The 18,498-nt window shown below is 48.9% G+C and overlaps 1 protein-coding gene across 1 annotated transcript in view; it reads left to right on the top strand.

The window, feature by feature from the left end:
* Positions 1–3,691: 3,691 nt before the first annotated feature.
* Ccsap (centriole, cilia and spindle associated protein) overlaps positions 3,692–18,498 on the top strand; it is a 17,999-nt gene continuing 3,192 nt past the window's right edge. The window contains exons 1-3 of the mRNA XM_021220630.2: positions 3,692–4,076; positions 4,470–4,824; positions 17,391–17,656. Of these exons, the coding sequence (XP_021076289.1) occupies positions 4,509–4,824; positions 17,391–17,656 (582 nt within the window). The 5' untranslated portion in view covers positions 3,692–4,076; positions 4,470–4,508. The remainder of the gene's footprint in view (positions 4,077–4,469; positions 4,825–17,390; positions 17,657–18,498) is intronic.

The raw sequence follows: 18,498 nt of genomic DNA, 5'->3' as shown, positions 1-18,498 counted from the left end.
TTTAAAAATTCTTATTTTTTAAAAGATTCATTTATTTTATTATTTTATGTATATGAGTGCTTTGTCTGCAAGTATACATGTGCACTACATGCATGCCTGGTGTTTGAGGAGGTCAGGGGAGGGTGTTGGATCCCCTGGGATTGGAGTTACAGACAGCTGTGAGCTGCCTGCCGTGTGCTGGGAATCTAACATTGGCCTCTACAAGAGCATCGAGTGTTCTTAACTGCGAGCTAACTCTCCAGCCCCAAAGATCTTTGTTTTCATTCAGCTGTCTGGGTCAATCTGAGAGCTCTGCCAGCTCCTTTCAGGACCTCAGGTACTGGGGACCCTGACAATGCTCAATTGGGCCCAGCCAGGTTACAAGCCCTTCCTTTGGGTCTGCACAATGAAGAAGGCTTGATGCTTGGGGACTTCAATGTCCCAGCTTGACTCATTAGTTCCAGCCAAGGTGATGGGGGATAAAGGGGAGAGGGGATGGTAGGACATTGTCTTGTAGATAGATAGGGTCGCTCTGCACCGCAAATGTGTGAAGGAAATCCATTTACACAGAGCCGAGAAGAAAGTCCCTGAGAGGGAAGCAGAGTCCCAAGGACACGACTAAGATCCTGGGCGGAGCTATCTTTGAACCAGAAAGCATTGGCTAGGATTGGATAGGAGGTCCCTCAAAGGCTCCTGTGCTGAAGGCTTGTGCTGCCATGTTGCAGCTTTTAGAGGCAGCGCTCTGGGAGGTGAGTGAATCCCATGCCCTGGGATTTATCCACAGGTGGATCCATGCACAGCTTGATGAGTTCCTGGGGGTGGTGGACACGGGAGGATGGAAGGTGGCTGAAGGAGGCTGATCCCTGGAGGTCTGACCTTAAAGTTCTCTCTCGCTTCCTCTGCCAGTGGTCGACCAGGAGGTGGAAAGCCCTGCTCTACCATGCATTCCCCACCGTGATGGTCTGCCTCAGCACACACCCGGAAACCGTGGAGCCAAACATCTATGGACTCGAACTTGTGAACCTGTGAGTCAAAAAAATTCTTCTTTCTGGGTTGTTCTCTCAGGTGTTTTTTGTTTGTTTGTTTTGGGGGTGACAGAGATGGTTCAGTCATTAAGAGTACTACCTGGGGCTAGAGAGGTGGCTCAGCGGTTAAGAGCACTGACTGCTGTTCCAGAGTTCAATCCCCAGAAACCACACACGGCGGCTCACAACCATCTATAATGTGATCTGATGCCCTCTTCTGGCACGCAGGTGTACATACAGAGCACCCATATACATAAAATAAATAAATAATTTTTTTTTTTTTTAAAAAAAAGAGTACTACCCGTTCTTCTAGAGGCCCCAGGTTCTACTCCTAGCACCCACGAGGCGGCTTACAGTCTTTCATAGCTCCGATGTCCACTTCTGGCCTCTGCAGGCACCGGACATCCATGGGGTACACAGGCATTTGTACAGGCAATGCCCATGCACATTAAACTTTTTCATATCTTAAATATATTTTCTGAGACAGGGTCTTTCTACATAGTCCTGAATGTCCTTAAACTCATTATGTAGACTAAATTGGCTTAAAATTCACAGAGCTCCACCCACTTCTGCCTCTCCCATGCTGGGATCAAAAGTGTGTGCTAGCACACCTGGTTTAAACTTTTTTTTTTTTTTTTAATTAAAACATTATGAATGAGCCCTGGGAATGCAGCTTAGATGGTAGGGTGCTTGCCTAGCATGTGCGATCCATTGGATCGATTGTTAGCAATTCATAAGCTACGTGTGGTGCGCATGCCTATAACCCTAGCACTTGGGAGACACAGGCGGACTGCCCATCAATTTGAGGCCAGCCTTGTCTACACAGGGAGTTCCAAACCAGACCAGGAACTGTTTCAAAAAAAAAACCAAAGCAATCTCCCCAAATAATGAAAATCATACTTCTGTTGTTAACTTTGAGATGGGGTCTTACTAGGTTTGCCAGGCTGGTTCAAGTTCATAGGCCTCTGCCTCCCAAGGGCTGAGAGAAATACAACTCAAGGATGGACAACAGACACTAGTGAGGTTAGGAATGATTATCCTGATTTTATTTATATAAAAGCTGATGCTAAGCCTTAAAGCCCTCTTGAGAGTGCACACGTATTTGTCTCATACTGTAACCTTCAGTCACTGCTTCTGCAGTAGCAGGCTGTGGTCCTGTTCAGGGTGACAGTCTGAATCAGAGGCAGATGGGACTTGTTCCTCCCTTGAATCATGGTAAGCAAGTGCTCTACCATGAGACTGCATGCCTAGTTTCCTTCCTTTCCTTCCTTCCTTCCTTCCTTCCTTCCTTCCTTCCTTCCTCCCTTCCCTTCCCTCCTTTCCTTTCCTTTCCTTTCCTTTCCTTTCCTTTCCTTTCCTTTCCTTTCCTTTCCTTTCCTTTCCTTTCCTTTCCTTTCCTTTNCTTCCTTCCTTCCTTCCTTCCTTCCTTCCTTCCTTCCTTCCTTCCTTCCTTCCTTCCTTTTTATTAGGCAGGGCTTCAGTATGGCCCTCAGGCTGGCTCAGAGCTCATTCTCTTCTTGCCTCTGCCTCCCCTTCAGCTCTAGAGAGCTGCATTATGGGCAGGCACCACGTGTAACCCCATCCACTGAATCTTGCAGTCAGGCAGCAAAAGCTGAACCGCTCTAACCCTAGCCCTGATTTCTCAGGTCACGGTACATCAAGATTTCTTCCACACAATTCAGAATCTGTTTACCTGGCTTTTGAGACAAGGCCTTACGCAGCCTCAGAGACTGCAGAAGTACTAGGGTTTACTGGGTGCCTCCATGTCTAGTCACTAAATGTTTATAAACTTTTGATTGCTAAAACCATAGGTCAACCCAGCCACTTCAATAAAAGGGAATGCAGTGAGGGGGTTCCGCGGTTTGTTGAGGGGGAGGGGAAGGAGCCTGGTGTCTGTGGGAATCTCAGCAGCGGCTGTGGTCATTTCTGTTTCTCCAGAACACGGACAATACCACCAGATAATCAGTTCAGGTTCTCAGGACAGCCACCTAGGCTGTGAATACCCTGCAGCCTTAGTGTCTTACATTCAGGTCTTTCAGTTAAGAAAGGGTCCAGGCAGGTGTAGACACATGGGAATAGTTCATCTGAACTGCAGAAACTCCAGAGTGATCTGCTTCCTGGAAACATCCCGCTTGGACCTGCTTTTTTTCCCTTCCTTCCTTCCTTCCTTCCTTCCTTCCTTCCTTCCTTCCTTCCTTCCTTCCTTCTTTTTCTTTCTTTCTTTCTTTCTTTTTTTTTAAATGTTCTCCTTCCTGGATGCCTTTCCTTTCAAATCTTCCTGCAGCGATTGCGTCAAGGCTTACTTTTACAAAAGCCATCTGCAGAGCAGGATTACAGCAGTAACAACCCTGTGACACTGTCCATTAGAGCCCAAGCCAAACATTTGCACCAGGTCCTTGAGCAGGCCCTGGGTTTTATTTTATTTTATTTATTTATTTTTACAAAAGTTGGCCTCTAGTAAGTTGGCAAGGGCAGGTGAGGCGGCTTATACCTGCTAATTCCAGCACTTGTGAGGTTGACTGGAGAAGGATCAGGAGTTCAAGACCAGCTTGGGCTCCGGAATGAGTTCTAGGCCAGCCTTGGTAACACGCGATTTGTCTCAAAAAGGGGAGAGAGGAGTGAATGTATTAAAATAGCAACATCAACAACATCATCAACAATAATAAAAAATCACTAAGGCCTGAGAACCCGAGCGTTGTGAAAAGAGGAAGGAATCGGGACACAGGATTTGGCCCTGGTCTAGGTGTTGGTTGCTCACAGGCACAGATTGCACCTAGAGCTGAAGTCTGCTACCGAGGTCCCCAGTAGCGAGTGGGCGAGCGAGCTGGGGGTTCACAGCAGCGCCCCAGGCGCGAGCGCAGGAGCGGGCGGGGGCCCGGCGGGCGCGCGGGGAGGTGCAGGCTTCAGGCTGGGGCGGCGCCTTCGCCTCCGGCTGCCGTAGGACCGCGGAGCCACCGCTCCATCGGCGACATCTTGGTGGAGGACGCGCAAGGAGAAACGCTGTTCGCGCTGTAGCTGCTGCGCCACGATCTCTGCTGACCTCCGGAGAGCAGAGGATAGAACAGGCAGGAGGTAAGGACGCTGCTCTTAGAATTCCTGACTCCTCGCCCAGGAGGGTGCCTGGGAACCTAAGATCCCCTGTCCCGTCACCTTGAGTCCGGTGGTCTCCACCTCTACCGGGTTGGACAGACCCCCTGGTGACCACCTACGAGGACCAGTCCACCTAGACAGGTCGCGTCGCCTGGAATCCCTCCTGGAACCCCGCCCCCGCTATTACCTGAACTAGGGGCCTTCCCAGCCTGGAACTCCGCCCCCGCCAGGACTCCGCCCTCTCCCAGAAACACCCGTCACAGACCCGCCCCCTCTCCGCCCCTCCTTGCCCCAGCCTCCGCCCTCCAGTCCGGGCGGGGCTCCGGGTTTGAACCGCGCGGCGGGCCGCGGCTCTGAGTCCGGTCGCACCCGTAGGCGGCAGCGCGGAACAGGCAGTCGGCGGCGCGCGGCACCATGTCCCCGGGCAGCGGGGTGAAGAGCGAGTATATGAAGCGCTATCGGGAGCCGCGCTGGGACGAATACGCGCCGTGCTACCGCGAGCTGCTGCGCTACCGCCTGGGCCGCCGGCTGCTGGAGCAAGCGCACGCGCCCTGGCTCTGGGACGCCTGGGGCCCGGACAGCCCCTCGGACAGCTCGGCTTCACCAAGCCCGGCCCCCAGGGGCGCGTTAGGGGAGCCCTCGGCGCCCTCCGCGCGGGAGGAGCAGCAGCCGGTGGGGGAGCGCGGCGCGGAGCTGCGGGACGCGGAGGAGCAGGACCCAGTGCTACCAGGTACCGGCACGGCGCGTTGCTCCGTTCTCTGGGCAGGCGCTTCCTGTTTTGGTTTGGTTTAATTGGGGCTGACAGAATCCGCTTGCTGAACTAAGCGGGGAAGATGCGGGCCGCATCTCCATCTTCCCACCCCAGATTTCCCTATTTTGGTGACTCTTGGCGGAGCCCTTTATGACCTCCAACTCATATGACCCCTGACTGGGGTCCTTGGTCACAGGCAGTGGCCGGCTCAGTGAGTTCTCGATCCACCAGATGGCGGATCTATTTGTTTCTGCGCATCCCGTTTGGCGAGAGGAGCTTTTCATTCCAAAAATGACCGACTGAAGTTAAGAACGCCCGAGCTGTCATAATGGGGTCACGGTTGTCTGTGTGAACGCCTTGAAGGCCTGGCCTCGCTGTCCCTGAAGAATGGTGTGCGTGTGTTTGTGGACGAACCCCTCTTTGTATACGCTGGTCCAGCTGCACACCCTGGTTAGGCTGTGAGCCACTTTCCCGCCGTTGCCTAGTGGGGTTGGAGTTTGCCTGGACTCAGGGCCCTGCTTCAGTAGAGCTGGATCACTACCTCTCTGAGCTCTTCTGAGAGTCCAGTGGTGAAAAGTTATTTCTCAGTGACTGGTCTCACTCGACCTTCAAAGTCAGACGATGGGGCCTTTGTTTTTAATCTCAGCGTTGTAAACAAAGCCATGGGAGCTTGGGATCCATGGTCAGAGTCTGAAAGGGTCGGATTGCCCCGCTCTTGGTTACTATGTTTGCCTATTCTCAGTTCCTGCATGGCTGGGCTGCCTTGAGTCATCCGGTCGCTTGTGACGACCATCCTGATGCTTCAGTGATGTGGTTAGAAATTAGAGAGAGTGGCAGAAGGTGGTGGGGGCGGGGAGCATGTCTCCCAGGTATTACGATGAAAACTGAGCCCTTGCTAACTGTGAGGTTTATTTTACTGGGACGAGCAAACCGGCTTTTCCTTTCCCACTGCGGTTTGAAGAGATTACCTGCTATCTATCTGTGTGTGTCATATGAAAACCTGACAGCACTTTAGTGTGTTTCGTGCCCAAGTCCATGATTATTTGAGTTTCCATGGAGATACAGAGCCCTCCCCAAAGATTTGCAAAATCCCTGCTAGAATTTTTGGTGTGTAGGCATTAGGGAAAATAGATGTGTCCCGCTTTCGGGATTCTCCGTCAGCAGCTCTTTTGCTGGCTCCTAGGGGCCAGTGTCAATGTGAGAAATGTTATAATACTAGATGCGTTATAATACTAGACTGGTGAGCCACCGATTCACATTGCTCTAAAATACATTTGCCTTATTTTTCACGGATATTTTGTGTTTTTCAAGACAGAGTTTCTCTGTGTAGACGTGGCAGTTCTGGAACTCACTGTGTTCACTAGGCTGGCCCTGAACTCAGAGTTCCACCTGCCATTGCCTCGTGAGTGCTGAGATTCACCTGGGTGTGTGCCACCACTGCCCAGGTGCAAGGACTTTTACATGAGGAATCTTGTGACTCCATGAAACTAATTACATGGTGCTCCCCCTCCCCCTAGCAGCTGTCTACTTGTTAGGTAACCTGCTTCCCGCTCCTCTGCTTTTTCCATTTTTCTTTTGGGGTACTGAAGATCGAATTCAAGACCTTGGGTATGCTAGGCAAATGCTCTCCCACCGAACCCCATTCCCAGCTCCCTTTGTATCTTTTGTTTTGAGACAGGGTCTCACTAAGCCACACTCGTCTTGAATTTCCTCTGTAGCCCAGGCTGGCCTCAAATGTATGCTCCTCAGTTTCAGTCTCCTGAGTGGGTAGCTGGTATTATAACAGACACTTCTTATTTGTATTCTTGTTTTGGGACCAGGGCTTACAGTTTTGCCCAGGTTGGCCTCAAACTCCTGGGCTTAAGTCATCTTCCTGCTCCAGTTTCCTGAGTAGTACAGTTGGCTGGTATTTATGTCTATATACTTTTATGGCTGCCCTACCCCCACTCCACTCCACCCCCAGTTTTACCTTGGCTTTATTTCTGCTTTCCTAATACACACTCGTTTCTACACAGTCTTCAGAGCTATCGTATTCTGTGTGATATTGGGCCCATAGAAACTGGATGGGTGCTCTAAGCTGACCCACTTTGCTCCTCTGGGTCCTTTTCACTCTCACAGTGTAGCCAAGGACACTGGTTCATCATCACAGGCACCTTAACTCATCCCCTGGGGCCACTGGCCTACTTCTGTCTGGCCTGCCTGCTGCCCTTGTGGCAGGCTTGACGTTGTCTAAAGAGGGTCCTTGGCATTGCATCAGGCACTTCCAGCTTTTCTCTCTCAGGTGGGAGCGACCGCCATGTTTTGACTCACCCCCTCATTGGTAGAGGTCACCTCTCAGCTTAAGAAAGGATGAAAAGTTGAATTCTGAGGGAATAAAGCCCTGGTAATTTTTGAGGTTGTGATGACGTCTCTTTGTTTCTAAGACATCTGGAGGCGTTGCCCCATCACTGTGAGTCCTGATCCTTGATCCGAACCTATAACTGCCCCCGGGGGACTGCTAGAATCTTTTGTCGGTCCTGACCCTTAGGGATTGATATAGGTCATTTGCAAGTCCCTACACCAAACTCTCTTAATTTTTTCTTTTCTTTTTTCTTTTATGTGTATGGGTGTTTTGCTTGTATATGTGTCTATGGACCATGCGCATGCAGTACTCTCAAGAGGGCGTCATATCCTTTGGAACTGGGGGGGTATGAGCCTCCATGTAGGTGCTTGGAATAGAACCTGGGTCCTCTGGAAGTGCAGCCTGTGTTCTTAACTGATGGGCCATTTCTCCAGCCCCCCCAAACTTATCTTTAATTCTGGGGAGTCTTATTGAATTATTTTTAGTTTATTTCATTTATTTTTTCTTTTTTTGGGGGGAGTGTTAATTTTATGGTGTTGGAAATGGAACTCAAGACTTTGTATATACTAGGAAAGCACTGTACAATTGACCCTCCAGTCAATTTTTTTAAAAAAATTAAACAGAGTTATTAAATAAAAGTTACATTTATAGTTTACCATCTGATGTGTATGTATATAGTGAGTGATGCTGAAATCAAGTTAAGCATGGGCGTCATCTCAAACACCGGCAGCTCAGTGGACTGAGTGTTTACATGCATGAAGCCCTGGGTTCGATCCTCAGCATGAAGGTGGTGGTTCATGCTTCTAATTCCAACACTTAGGTTGAGGACAGAAATGAGTTACAGGTTGGCTGGATACATGAGACTTTGTTTCAAAATGGGAAAAGTATCTAGTTTATTGTTTTCCTAAGTAGCCTAAGCTTCAACTCTGAATCCTCCACAGCTGGGATCACAGGAGGGTTGCAGTGGGTACACTGTATCTTTTCTTGTAAGAGATGTTATTAGAGGGTTTTGTTTCTCTTTGTGTGTTTAGAGAACTGTATCTCCTCCCCTTCTTCTTTGTTTTTGTTTCTTTTTGTTTATAATTCTGTATTGCTCTCTGGAGACTTTTTTTTTTTTTTTCAAACAAATGAGATCTGTTGGCTTCCTTTTCTTATTTGAGAAATGGCTCTGAAAGTTCTTTGTAAGTTCCACCCGCCATGCTGGAGGCGGAAGTGCTTTGTTAGTAGGAATTCTGTACTTTTCGAGCTGTCCTGTGTTGACGGGGGTGTGTGTGTGTGTGTGTGTGTGTGTGTGTGTGTATGTGTGTGTGTGTGTGTGTGTGTGTGCTTTATCAGGTTCTATTATCTACCACTCTTCTGACCCTCATTTCATTCCAATCCCTTCCAACTCCCGAACACTAGGTAGAAGAGAAAGAGTTAGAGGGGAAAATTAGACCTCATTAGACAACTTCCTGCTGATTAGGGGGATTGGGTTCCTTGGGTAAGTCCAGTCTTCATTATTAGGTTATCTCCAGTGTCTTTCCTCATCTCTGCTCACAACCACTTGACAAACAGCAATCAGGAGCAGCAGGGGGAGCAGCAGCTGCCCCAGGCTCTTTAGGGGCTCACTCATTTATACCCTCTCCAGATTCCTTAGAATTAAACTGTCCGCAGCTGGCAAAAATCACACCCCTTCTAGTGCATGAGGCAAATCATAGTCACCTGCTGTGAAGCAGCCTCATATCCCTCACCTGGGATTAAAACATAAATATATTCACATAGCATTAACTCTTTCTTTCTTTCTTTCTTTCTTTCTTTCTTTCTTTCTTTCTTTCTTTCTTTCTTTCTCTTTCTTTCTTCCTTCCTTCCTTCCTTCCTTCCTTCCTTCCTTCCTTCCTTTCTTTCTTTCTTTCTTTCTTGGAAACTAAAATTCTCACTACAGTTTTGCTTTGAAAACTGGTGAAGACAACCTCCAGATTTATTTTTGGAATACTGGGGGATCTAACCCAGCTTTTTGATGCTACACAACTGTCATTGCTGGTCTACTGCAGATAAGATGTGGGGCTGCCTGCCTGTTAGTCCATCTCCACTTCCTTATTCCACAGCTGCACTTTTCAACTATATTTTACTTTTGATAAAGTTTACAAGCACATTATTTTAAACAACCTGTTCAAAAATTAGGAAAGTAATCCTGCCCCACTTCCTACTCATGCCTACTCCTTGTTCTACCTCTTGTCTCTGCTTTTTTTGGGGGGGGGGAGTGGGAGGCAGAAGCTTTCAGAAGGTTCTTTTTCTCCTAGGCAGACTCAGTGCCTGTGGTGCCTTTCTGCTGTCCTTCGTTCATTGCACTGGGCTTTTTGAACATGGAACCTTCTTGCAGGCCAAGATTTCCCAACACCATTTAAAGTCATTTCCTCTTCTTCATGGTTCACTATCCTTTTCTTCTCTCCCCTTCTTTGAGACAGAGTTTTTATACTGTAGCCCAGACTGATTTCACACTATAGAAAATCTCCTGCCTGAGATTTCTGAGTACCAGGATTACAGATCTGTTTCTTTGTTGGCTGATGAGCCTCTTGGATCAAACTTCTAACTTTTTTTTTTTTTTTTTTTGGTTTTTCGAGACAGGGTTTCTCTGTATAGTCCTGGCTGTCCTGGAACTCGCTCTGTAGATCAGGCTGGCCTCGAACTCAGAAATCCACCTGTCTTTGCCTCCCAAGTGCTGGGATTAAAAGCGTGTGCCACCATGGCCCGGCAAACTTCTGACATTTTAAAAATCAGAATTTTATTTTATTACCTGATGTGGTGGTGTAAGACTTTCATTCCAGCACTCAGGAGGCAAAGGCAGGTAGATCTCTCTGAGTTCCAAGTCAGCCTGGTTTATATAATGAGTTCCAGGACAGCCAAGGCTAGGTAGTGAGACCCTGTTTGGGTAAAAAGAAAAAAAAAATACGTATATGAGTGCTTTGCCTGCATAGATATGGTCTCCAGGGAAGCCAGAAGAGGACGCCAGATCTCCTGGGACTGGAGTTACAGACAGTTGTGAGTCACTATATGGCTGCTGGGAATGGAACCTGGGTCCTTTGGAAGAAGAGCCGGTGCTCTTATTGGCTGAGCCATCTATACAACCTCTCCTATTGATCTTGAACTCTTCATTCTGCTTTAACCATGTTAGCTGGTATTGCAGGTGTAAAATACTGCTTCCATCTCCATGTCTTTTTTTGCTAAAATATGTACCCATGGGTTAGTGAGAGGGCTCAGTGCAGAAAGGCGATTGCTGCCAAGCCTGATAACCTGAGTTTGATTCCTGGGTCCCACACGGTGGAAGGAATGAACCAACTTCTGCAAGTTTTGCTCTAATGTCCATACACATACATGCACACACACAGATGGTGGGAGGGGTAACCAGATGGCCACTCCTGACCTATCTGCTCATATTTAATGCTGAGGCCTGGAAGTGCTCTGAGGGACCCGGATGTGGTGTCCTGAGGTTGTTTATTGGCTTGTCTATTGACTGTACAAAGAGAGAGATGGGTGTTTTTCTGGGACATTTAAAACTTACCCTCTGAGAGTCTCCTGGGTGTCCTTCCCAGTTGGTGCCTCTCATCTTGCCCCAGGGGAACCAGCCAGTCTGCCACATGCTTGGAGCCCAGGATGAAAGCTATAGAGGAGGGCTCTCTGTGTGCTGAGGCCTCCTGTCCTGTTAGGAAGAGGTCACTCTGGCTTCTGCTGTGCTGGCAGCCCAGGTCCAGGACCCTGTGCTTCTTTCTCCATCTTTAGACAGTACTCTGGCATTCAGGGAGGAGAGGTATTTTGGGTAGAATGAAAGAAAAAGGCTGGACAGGCTTGCATGCCTTTGATCCCAGCACTGGAGAGGCAGGTGGATCTCTGTGAGGTCAAAGCAAGCCTGGTCTACACTGTGAGCTCTGGGGGAGGGCGAGGGCGAGGGGGAGGTGGGAGGAGAAAGGCTATGTAAGGATTATCCACTGCTGCAAATATGAAACCCAGCCAAAGTCAGCACCCCTCCTGAGGCCTGGTAGGCTCTGGGGCTACACGCAGGCCCTTCTCCAAGGCTGGCACACCTTGTCTGATAGGTATTATTGTTGGCCTCTGCTGAGAGACCGGCTGAGCTGTTGCTATATCAACACTTGCAAAGCGTCCTCCTATGCTGGGCCCTCCTCATAGCGTGCAGATTGTCTTTGGGACAGCACACAATGAAATGGAGCTTGATGGAGGGCCCCGCCTTCCCAGTTTCTCTGTGGGCCAGACAGTATCTTTCCCTCTCAGCTTGCTTTCCTTAGAAGTCACAGCAGTCTGCTCAGGTGTGGAGTTGGGGTGTCCTAACCCAGTTCTCAGTAGAGATGAGTCTATTGCTTTTCGGAAGGGTTTGGGGTGGGGGCTGGCGGGGCCGGGCCTTCGAAAGGAAGCCCACTGCCCTGGCCTGAGAAGGCTGTGCCTTTTGTCACCCGTTGTGGGCTCAACTTTTGCCTTGGGCTGCTTTCCAGGCAGTTGGCTTCCTCTGGCTGATCCCAGCCCGCGTTTCCGTTTTATCTGCTTCTCTCCGTCTTTTATTGGATGTTTTGTGGGGTACCGGTGTTTCCCCTGGCCTTCGTCATTGTGCCTTCTGGCCTTTACTGAGTGGGACTTTGGGGAGGAAGAGATTGAAGCATTCATTTAAACAGAACCTCCTGCTTTATTATTGACTTATGTGCACATATGTGTGTGTGTGCACCTATGCACATGTGCATGTGGCTGCCTGCGGAGGACAGGACATAGGATCTCATGGAGATGGAATCACAGGATCTACCTGATTTGGTGGTGAAGACAGGTCCTCTCCAAGAGCAGAAAGTGCTCTTAACTGCTGAGCCATTTCTCCAGCCTCTGCTTCATTCATTCACTCATTCATTCATTCACTCATCTATCGAGAAATGGGATTTCTCTATGTATCCCTAGCTAGACCGGGCTAACCTTGGGCTCACAGAGGTAAACCTGCTTCCGGAATGCTAGGATTCGAGACACCGCAGTGTCTGGCCCATTTTTTGATTAGGCTTGTGAGAGGTTTGTGAATCTGTTTAGTTTTTTTTTTGTTTTTGTTTTGTTTTTACCAAACTAACTTCTGTCTATTTAGTTTTGTTTTTTTTTTTTTTTTTGTGCCAAAAGAACTTTTATCTGTGTGGATTCTTTTCTTGGGAGTCTTGGCATGTACTTCTGGATAGGTTAGAACTCACGATGTGGTCAGGCTGTCCTCAAACTCACGGAGAGCCTCCTGCCTCTGTCTCTTGAGTGTTTGGACAATGGCTTACCACCACCATGCCTGACTGGTTTTGTTGTTTTTTCTCTTGGAATTTTTGAGACAGGGTCTCTACACATACCCGGCTCTCCTGGAACTCACTCTGTAGATCCCCCTGCCTCTGCCTCCAAGTGCTGGGATTAAAGCCACCATACACTGATTTATTTATTTTTTTAAAGAGAGGCTCTTACTACATAGCCCAAGTTTGACCTTGAATTTAAAGGTCCTCTACCTACCTCCCTGGGATTACGGGTATCTGCTACCTCCTAGCCCAGGTTGGCCTCAGAGTTAGTATCCTGCTGAGGTGACCTTAACCTTGATTGCTTCCATCTCCCAAGTGTGACTATTAACAACTTGTGGTAAAATACACAGAACACAAAGTTTACCATTTTAACTTTGAAATGCACATTTAGGGTGCTAACTACTTGATGTGTTTATCCCTGCCGTATCCCACTGAACTTGGAGCTAGGCTGGGCCCCAGTGAGCTGCAGAGCTCCTACTTCATCCCCTGCTCCAGGGCCGTGGTTACAGGCGCAGTGCTGCACCCGACTCCTCGCGCGTGTGTTGCGGGGAAATATAAGGCATGTTCCCGTGCTTGCGCCGGCATCTCTCAGCCCCAGTGGCCTGGCTGGCCATGCACTGGTGGGCAATGGCCAACCTGTTTTTATCTTGACTCTGACTCAGAGCTGTAAAATCTCTTCACCCAGCTCGCTAGGTTCCCACTGGTGGGTTGCTACCATGCCAGCCTTGTGCTTCAAATTCCCCACCGCCTTTGTGGTGCACACCTGACAAACCTATGCTTTGCTGCCATACCTTTCTCTCTTGAACCCAGATGAAGTGCCGCAGGAAGGAAAACACAACATAAACTTAGCTCAGAAACAACAGTAACTCAGTTGCTGGGTGCAACAACTAAAATCCTAACCTCGTAAGCCTTATTAAATCTAAATCCTCAGGTGGCGAATCCTGACGGATCCACCACGCTATCCCTGTCCAAAAAGACCTAACTCTCTCCTGCTTCCTGTCCAACCCAGAAGTCCCGCCTACTGGCCCAGTGATTGGCTCCTTTATTCATTAGGGGATTGGTTCACAAGAAGTCACCCGAGGATGACTCACTCCTTGTCCGCAGCCCCTCCCAGGAGAGTGGAATTATCGTCAACATACCAACCGTATCAGGTCCATCCACATGTGTGTGCTGGATCTGAACTCAGGGCCTCAGGCTCACACAGCAAGTGTTCTTTACCCCCTGAGCCATTTCTTCTATCTCTGTGTGTTTTTAAAGTTCCAAAATGGAAATTCTTATTGTTGCTGTTTTGAGGTGGGGCTTTATTCTATAAATATTTGTTCAAATAGGATTTTAAGAGCATATACTTAGATGTGATTATCATGTACCAAGCTGGCCTAAAACTCAGCTCAAAAGTAAAAGAGATTTGAAAGTTGTTTCTGTGTTTGTAGGTTCATTTCCCTAATGGGTGTGAGAATATGTTCATTGTAATTTCATTTTATGTAAGTCCAGTTCTGGGAACGTGGGAAGAGTCCCTTTTGTGGCTTTGGCTATGAAAAGCTCATGTATGTTCCACATCTGCTTGATGGGAGTGCTCCAGTTCTTTCTCTACTGACTGCATTCTGCTCCCCCCACCCCCCACCGACAACCGGACTCTTCAAACTGCTCTGTGGTGACGGGTGCATTTCCTATAGAGCATCTACCATGGCATTACTGAATGGTTGACCCATGACATGTCTAACAGAGAAGCACAATCATCTCACTTACTTTTAATTTACTAGAGTTTGTTTTTTAATAGCCACACGTGGCTATAGGCTATTGTACTGGGCAGCTCCATCCTAAAGCCTGGATTTATTTTAATTTGACTGTTCCCTCGGTTGGTGAGAAAAGCATTGTAATCCTACCCTGTATCTTGTGGGAAATACTGTTTTTGTTTGCCTGAAAACATCCTCATCTTGAACATCATTCTTTCAAAGAGGATCTTAAAAGCATATACTTAAATCTAATTACCATGTGCCAGGCGTGATTTTGAGAGTTTTATAAATATTAAAATTACAGTGATAGTTTTATCTCATTTCTTCTGTTTCTGTCCATCTTTTGTCTCCTGCTGGGAATAATTTTCAAGCATCGTTTGTTTTTTGTTTTTTGTTTTTTCCTTAAGCACAGAGTGCGAGCACCATTATTTCACAGTCTGTAGGTGATAATTTAAGTTCTTAAGTCTATTGCGCCAGCTGGTTGTCTCTGCATTGTTTTCTCTTCCTGGGTGCTGTAGTACTGTGGTAATGCTGTGTGAAAATTATTTGTAGGGGTCATTTGGATTCTGGGGTCCTGTCTAGGTTCCTAGGTCCCTAGGTGGGCAGTGGCTTTTTTACTTCACTGAGCTGTTTGGGGTCCTATAGTAAAAAGGGTTGATTCACTGTTCTGCACTCTGCTTGACACCTGACCCAAGTGTCACCCCCCCCTACACACACACACACACACACACCAGAACCTCATGGGTAAGCTGCAGGGTTTTGGTCACAGTACACCGACTTTGCTATGGAATATGACCCTTCCTCAGGTTTTCTTCTAAATTCTATTTACTTTCCTAGGTAGCCTCCCTTTGTCCTGCTCTTGGCTTCTCTCTCTGTCTCTGTCTCTGTCTCTGTCTCTCTCTCTGGATTATTAAATAAGTGTCCTGGGGATCCAACAGTGCCCCTTTGGCTTCCTGTTCCATGTTTCTCCTGGGCAGTCCTGTGCACTCTGATTCTGGTCCCAGCTTCCCTCTCAAGGTGCCTGTGGGTGTCCACCAGCAGTTTGCCCGGCTGTTCCATCCTTCCTTCATGCCTGAGATACCTCCGGTTCATAGATTGGAGGACCATCTGCTTAGAACATCTGAGGAGACCAACCAGGCTCCCCTGTCCCACCTCCACCCCCACCGCACCCAGTGCGGTGCCAGCATGTCTGTTTACCCTGGTCTGCAGTCAGCTTTCCTGGAAGGCATTTGGCCCTATTCTTTTAACCAACCCATCCTAAAATATAGACAGGGCCATATTATTCCTAAGCTTAAAATCCCCCGCAATTACCCATGATTTCTAAGGTACCATCAGCCCCATCTCCAGTCCAAGGTCGGCACAGAAAGGCTTTGTTCCCCTGGTGCCTCCTGCTCCCATCCTGTAGCTGTCAACTGTGTGTGTACTTGTCCTTAGAGCTTCTCACATCCCCTCTTCCCTTTCAGTGGACGGTCCCTCTCTGAGTCTCTCTCTGGTCAGCATAAGCTCTCTCCTCACAGAGGGCATTATTGTTCTCTCTGGGCATGCTTTCTGGGGGAGAGGAGGTGAAGAGATTCAAAACTCAGGTGACACACACTCCCCTGTTCTCCAGATTTGACCTCATCCTACACCGATGTGAGGAAGGGTAAGGGTCCAACGCACAGAAGTGTACTCAGGCAGTGGGTGGACGTAAGTATGTTGGACCTGGCATTCCTCACCCCCCCCCCCGAAGCTTCCCTGCAGGGATGGCAGTCTGGCCTAAGGTGTAGGTGTCAGACCCCAGGTGTGGCTTGTCTCACGTGATACCTAAGATGTTCAGTAAAAGGAATGGGTTTATAGAGCTCAGGCTGAAGCTAAGGCAGAAGTGAAGGTTTCCTACAGTCGGGTGTGCCGTCTGGATCGCCCACACAGGGAACACTCTCCTGTAAAGGCGTATGGAACACGCGCTCAGCCGAGGGCATCGGGGCCGGGGGACTGTTCTCTGTGGCGACGCGGCTTTGTTCCAGCGGTCTGTGTAGCAGTCAGGAAGACCCAAGCTCTGCAGTAGCTGATGGAGGAAGGGGTGCACGCAATGCTTGAGAAGTGGGTGACTCACTCACGCGGAGCTCCTGTTCCAGTGTGTGTCTGTGTGTGTGTGGGAGGGAAGGAAACAGGCTTGGGAAGGATTTATGTAAAAATCATGTCTTATAAAGGACGGTGGCATTAAAATGTCAGAAGGTAGGTAAGGGAAGTCTGGACATTCTGGAATGTTCTTAAATTCCTGATGTTGACCTTAGGTTGGGCAACCACATATATCCCCCCCCCCCAGTACCCTCCACTCCCCAGGTCTGCTGACATCATTCATCACCCCCTCCCACCATACACGTCAGTTTCCTCTCTCATCACTGAAACATCTGAAGGGAGGAAGGGTCCCTGTCCTTGGAAAGGGTGGGGAAGGTACAGAGTTCCTGGGGTCACGGTGAGGCTGCTTGCTTACAGCTTGATGGTTCAGGAAACAGAAACCAGGTCAACAACCCATAATACTCATTCTGTGGTGACTCACCTCTTCCATCAAGACTCCACCTCCCAGAGACTCCTCAGCCTCCTAAAGCAACATCCCCAGCGGGGATCAGGTGTTCACACCAACGAGCCTTCGAGGATACTACCGACCCAAGCCCAACACTGTGGCCCTGGCTCATGACGTCGCTCCTGTTTCAGTGTCTCTGGGGATGCTGTAAAGGGTACACTTGAGTGGCTGCAGTGACCACATTCTGTTGTGTGACAAGGGCATAACGGCCAAACTCCAGGGGGTGACTTAGAAACCAGTCTTCAGGCCTTGTCTGTCCCCAAAGGGCACATCCGATAGAGGAGGCCTCAGGGGCCTGTGGAGGGAGCTCCTGCTACATACACTCTCATTTGGATAGTGATGGTGTCTCCTGTGGGTGGGCATCACGGTTACTTTGGAATCGCTTTGGTTTATTGTTGGTAAGTTGTTTCCATAGCTGGTTTAAGTAAAACCTGTAGAGCCTATAGAGTTAAACATGTAACTGACTTGATGAAACTTATTATTGTTTCAACTTACGTCATATGCGTGTGCGTGTGTGTGTGTGTGTGTGTGTATATGTATATATGAACTTTAAAGTTTTTCCATCTCGTCTTCTCTCTCTCTCTCTCTCTCTCTCTCTCTCTCTCTCTCTCTTTCAAAAGCACCACCAAAAAAGGACACAGAAGAGAAACCCGAAGAACATAGGACGAAAGAGACTGACGGGGCGCCCAGTGGCCCCGGACCGCGACCACAGCCTAGTGCCTACTGTGTCAGGGGAAGTAAGAAAGCCACCAGAAGCCCACAAAGATCGACGAGCAAGATAAAGGAGAACAAGCACCCGTTTGCTCTTTATGGCTGGGGAGAGAGACAGATGGACATGGGAAGCCAGAAGACACACAACGTCTGCGCATCAGCCTCTGTGCACGAGGTGTGCCTTGAACGGGGCCAGTCTAGCCCCGAGCTGCCTCGGGGCCTTTCTCCTATGGCTATGGTGCTTGGGGCCACAGGAGTCCTTGGGTCATGTGGGGGTCCATGGAAGCCAAAAGAAGGGGGCTCTGGTTCTAGAAAGATGGAGTAGCTTTGGTTGGCTGGGGCTACAGCCAGGGCTAAGGTCTGATGATGGAAGAGGCAGCTGTCACTGTGGGGTATGAGTTCTGTGGTCTGGGCCACAGGGATAATGGGAGCAGGAGTTATCCCCTGGAGAGGCATCAGATCCCCTCAGCTTTGGTAGCCTGGTGTCCTTAACCAAGGCTTTCTCCTCAGCTCCTTTGACTACTTGGCGTCTACTAGGGATTTCTGTTTTCCCTTCAGATGAGATTCAGCTTGATGCGTTCCTATTTGTCGGCCATAGTATTTTCTTCCCACGAGCTCCAGCCATCTGGCTCAGACTTGGTTTGTCATTCTCTCAAGGCCTGAGACATTTTAGACATGAGGGCCCTCAGAGGTAGCCGTGAAACGATACTGTGTTAGCACCAGCCGAATGCCAGGGGACGCCTTTAAGAACAGGCAGGAAGAGGAACCGCAAACTCAGTTTCCCTGGGATGCCAGGCGAGTTCCCGGAGTAGCATGTCGGTGGCAGATGCTGTTTGTCTGAGGTGGAATCTGAGACAAGGGAGCTGTTAACAGAGGATTCTCATGAGTCCCTGGGACCAATTTAATAAACTCCCCTGACATGTTACACACACACACACACACACACACACACACACTACACACACACGAGAGAGAGAGAGAGAGAGAGAGAGAGAGAGAGAGAGAGAGAGAGAGAGA

This window comes from Mus pahari, chromosome 20 (genome assembly GCF_900095145.1).
Source record: "Mus pahari chromosome 20, PAHARI_EIJ_v1.1, whole genome shotgun sequence".
NCBI classification, from domain to species: Eukaryota; Metazoa; Chordata; class Mammalia; order Rodentia; family Muridae; genus Mus; species Mus pahari.
This window is presented reverse-complemented; position numbering and strand designations above follow the sequence as displayed.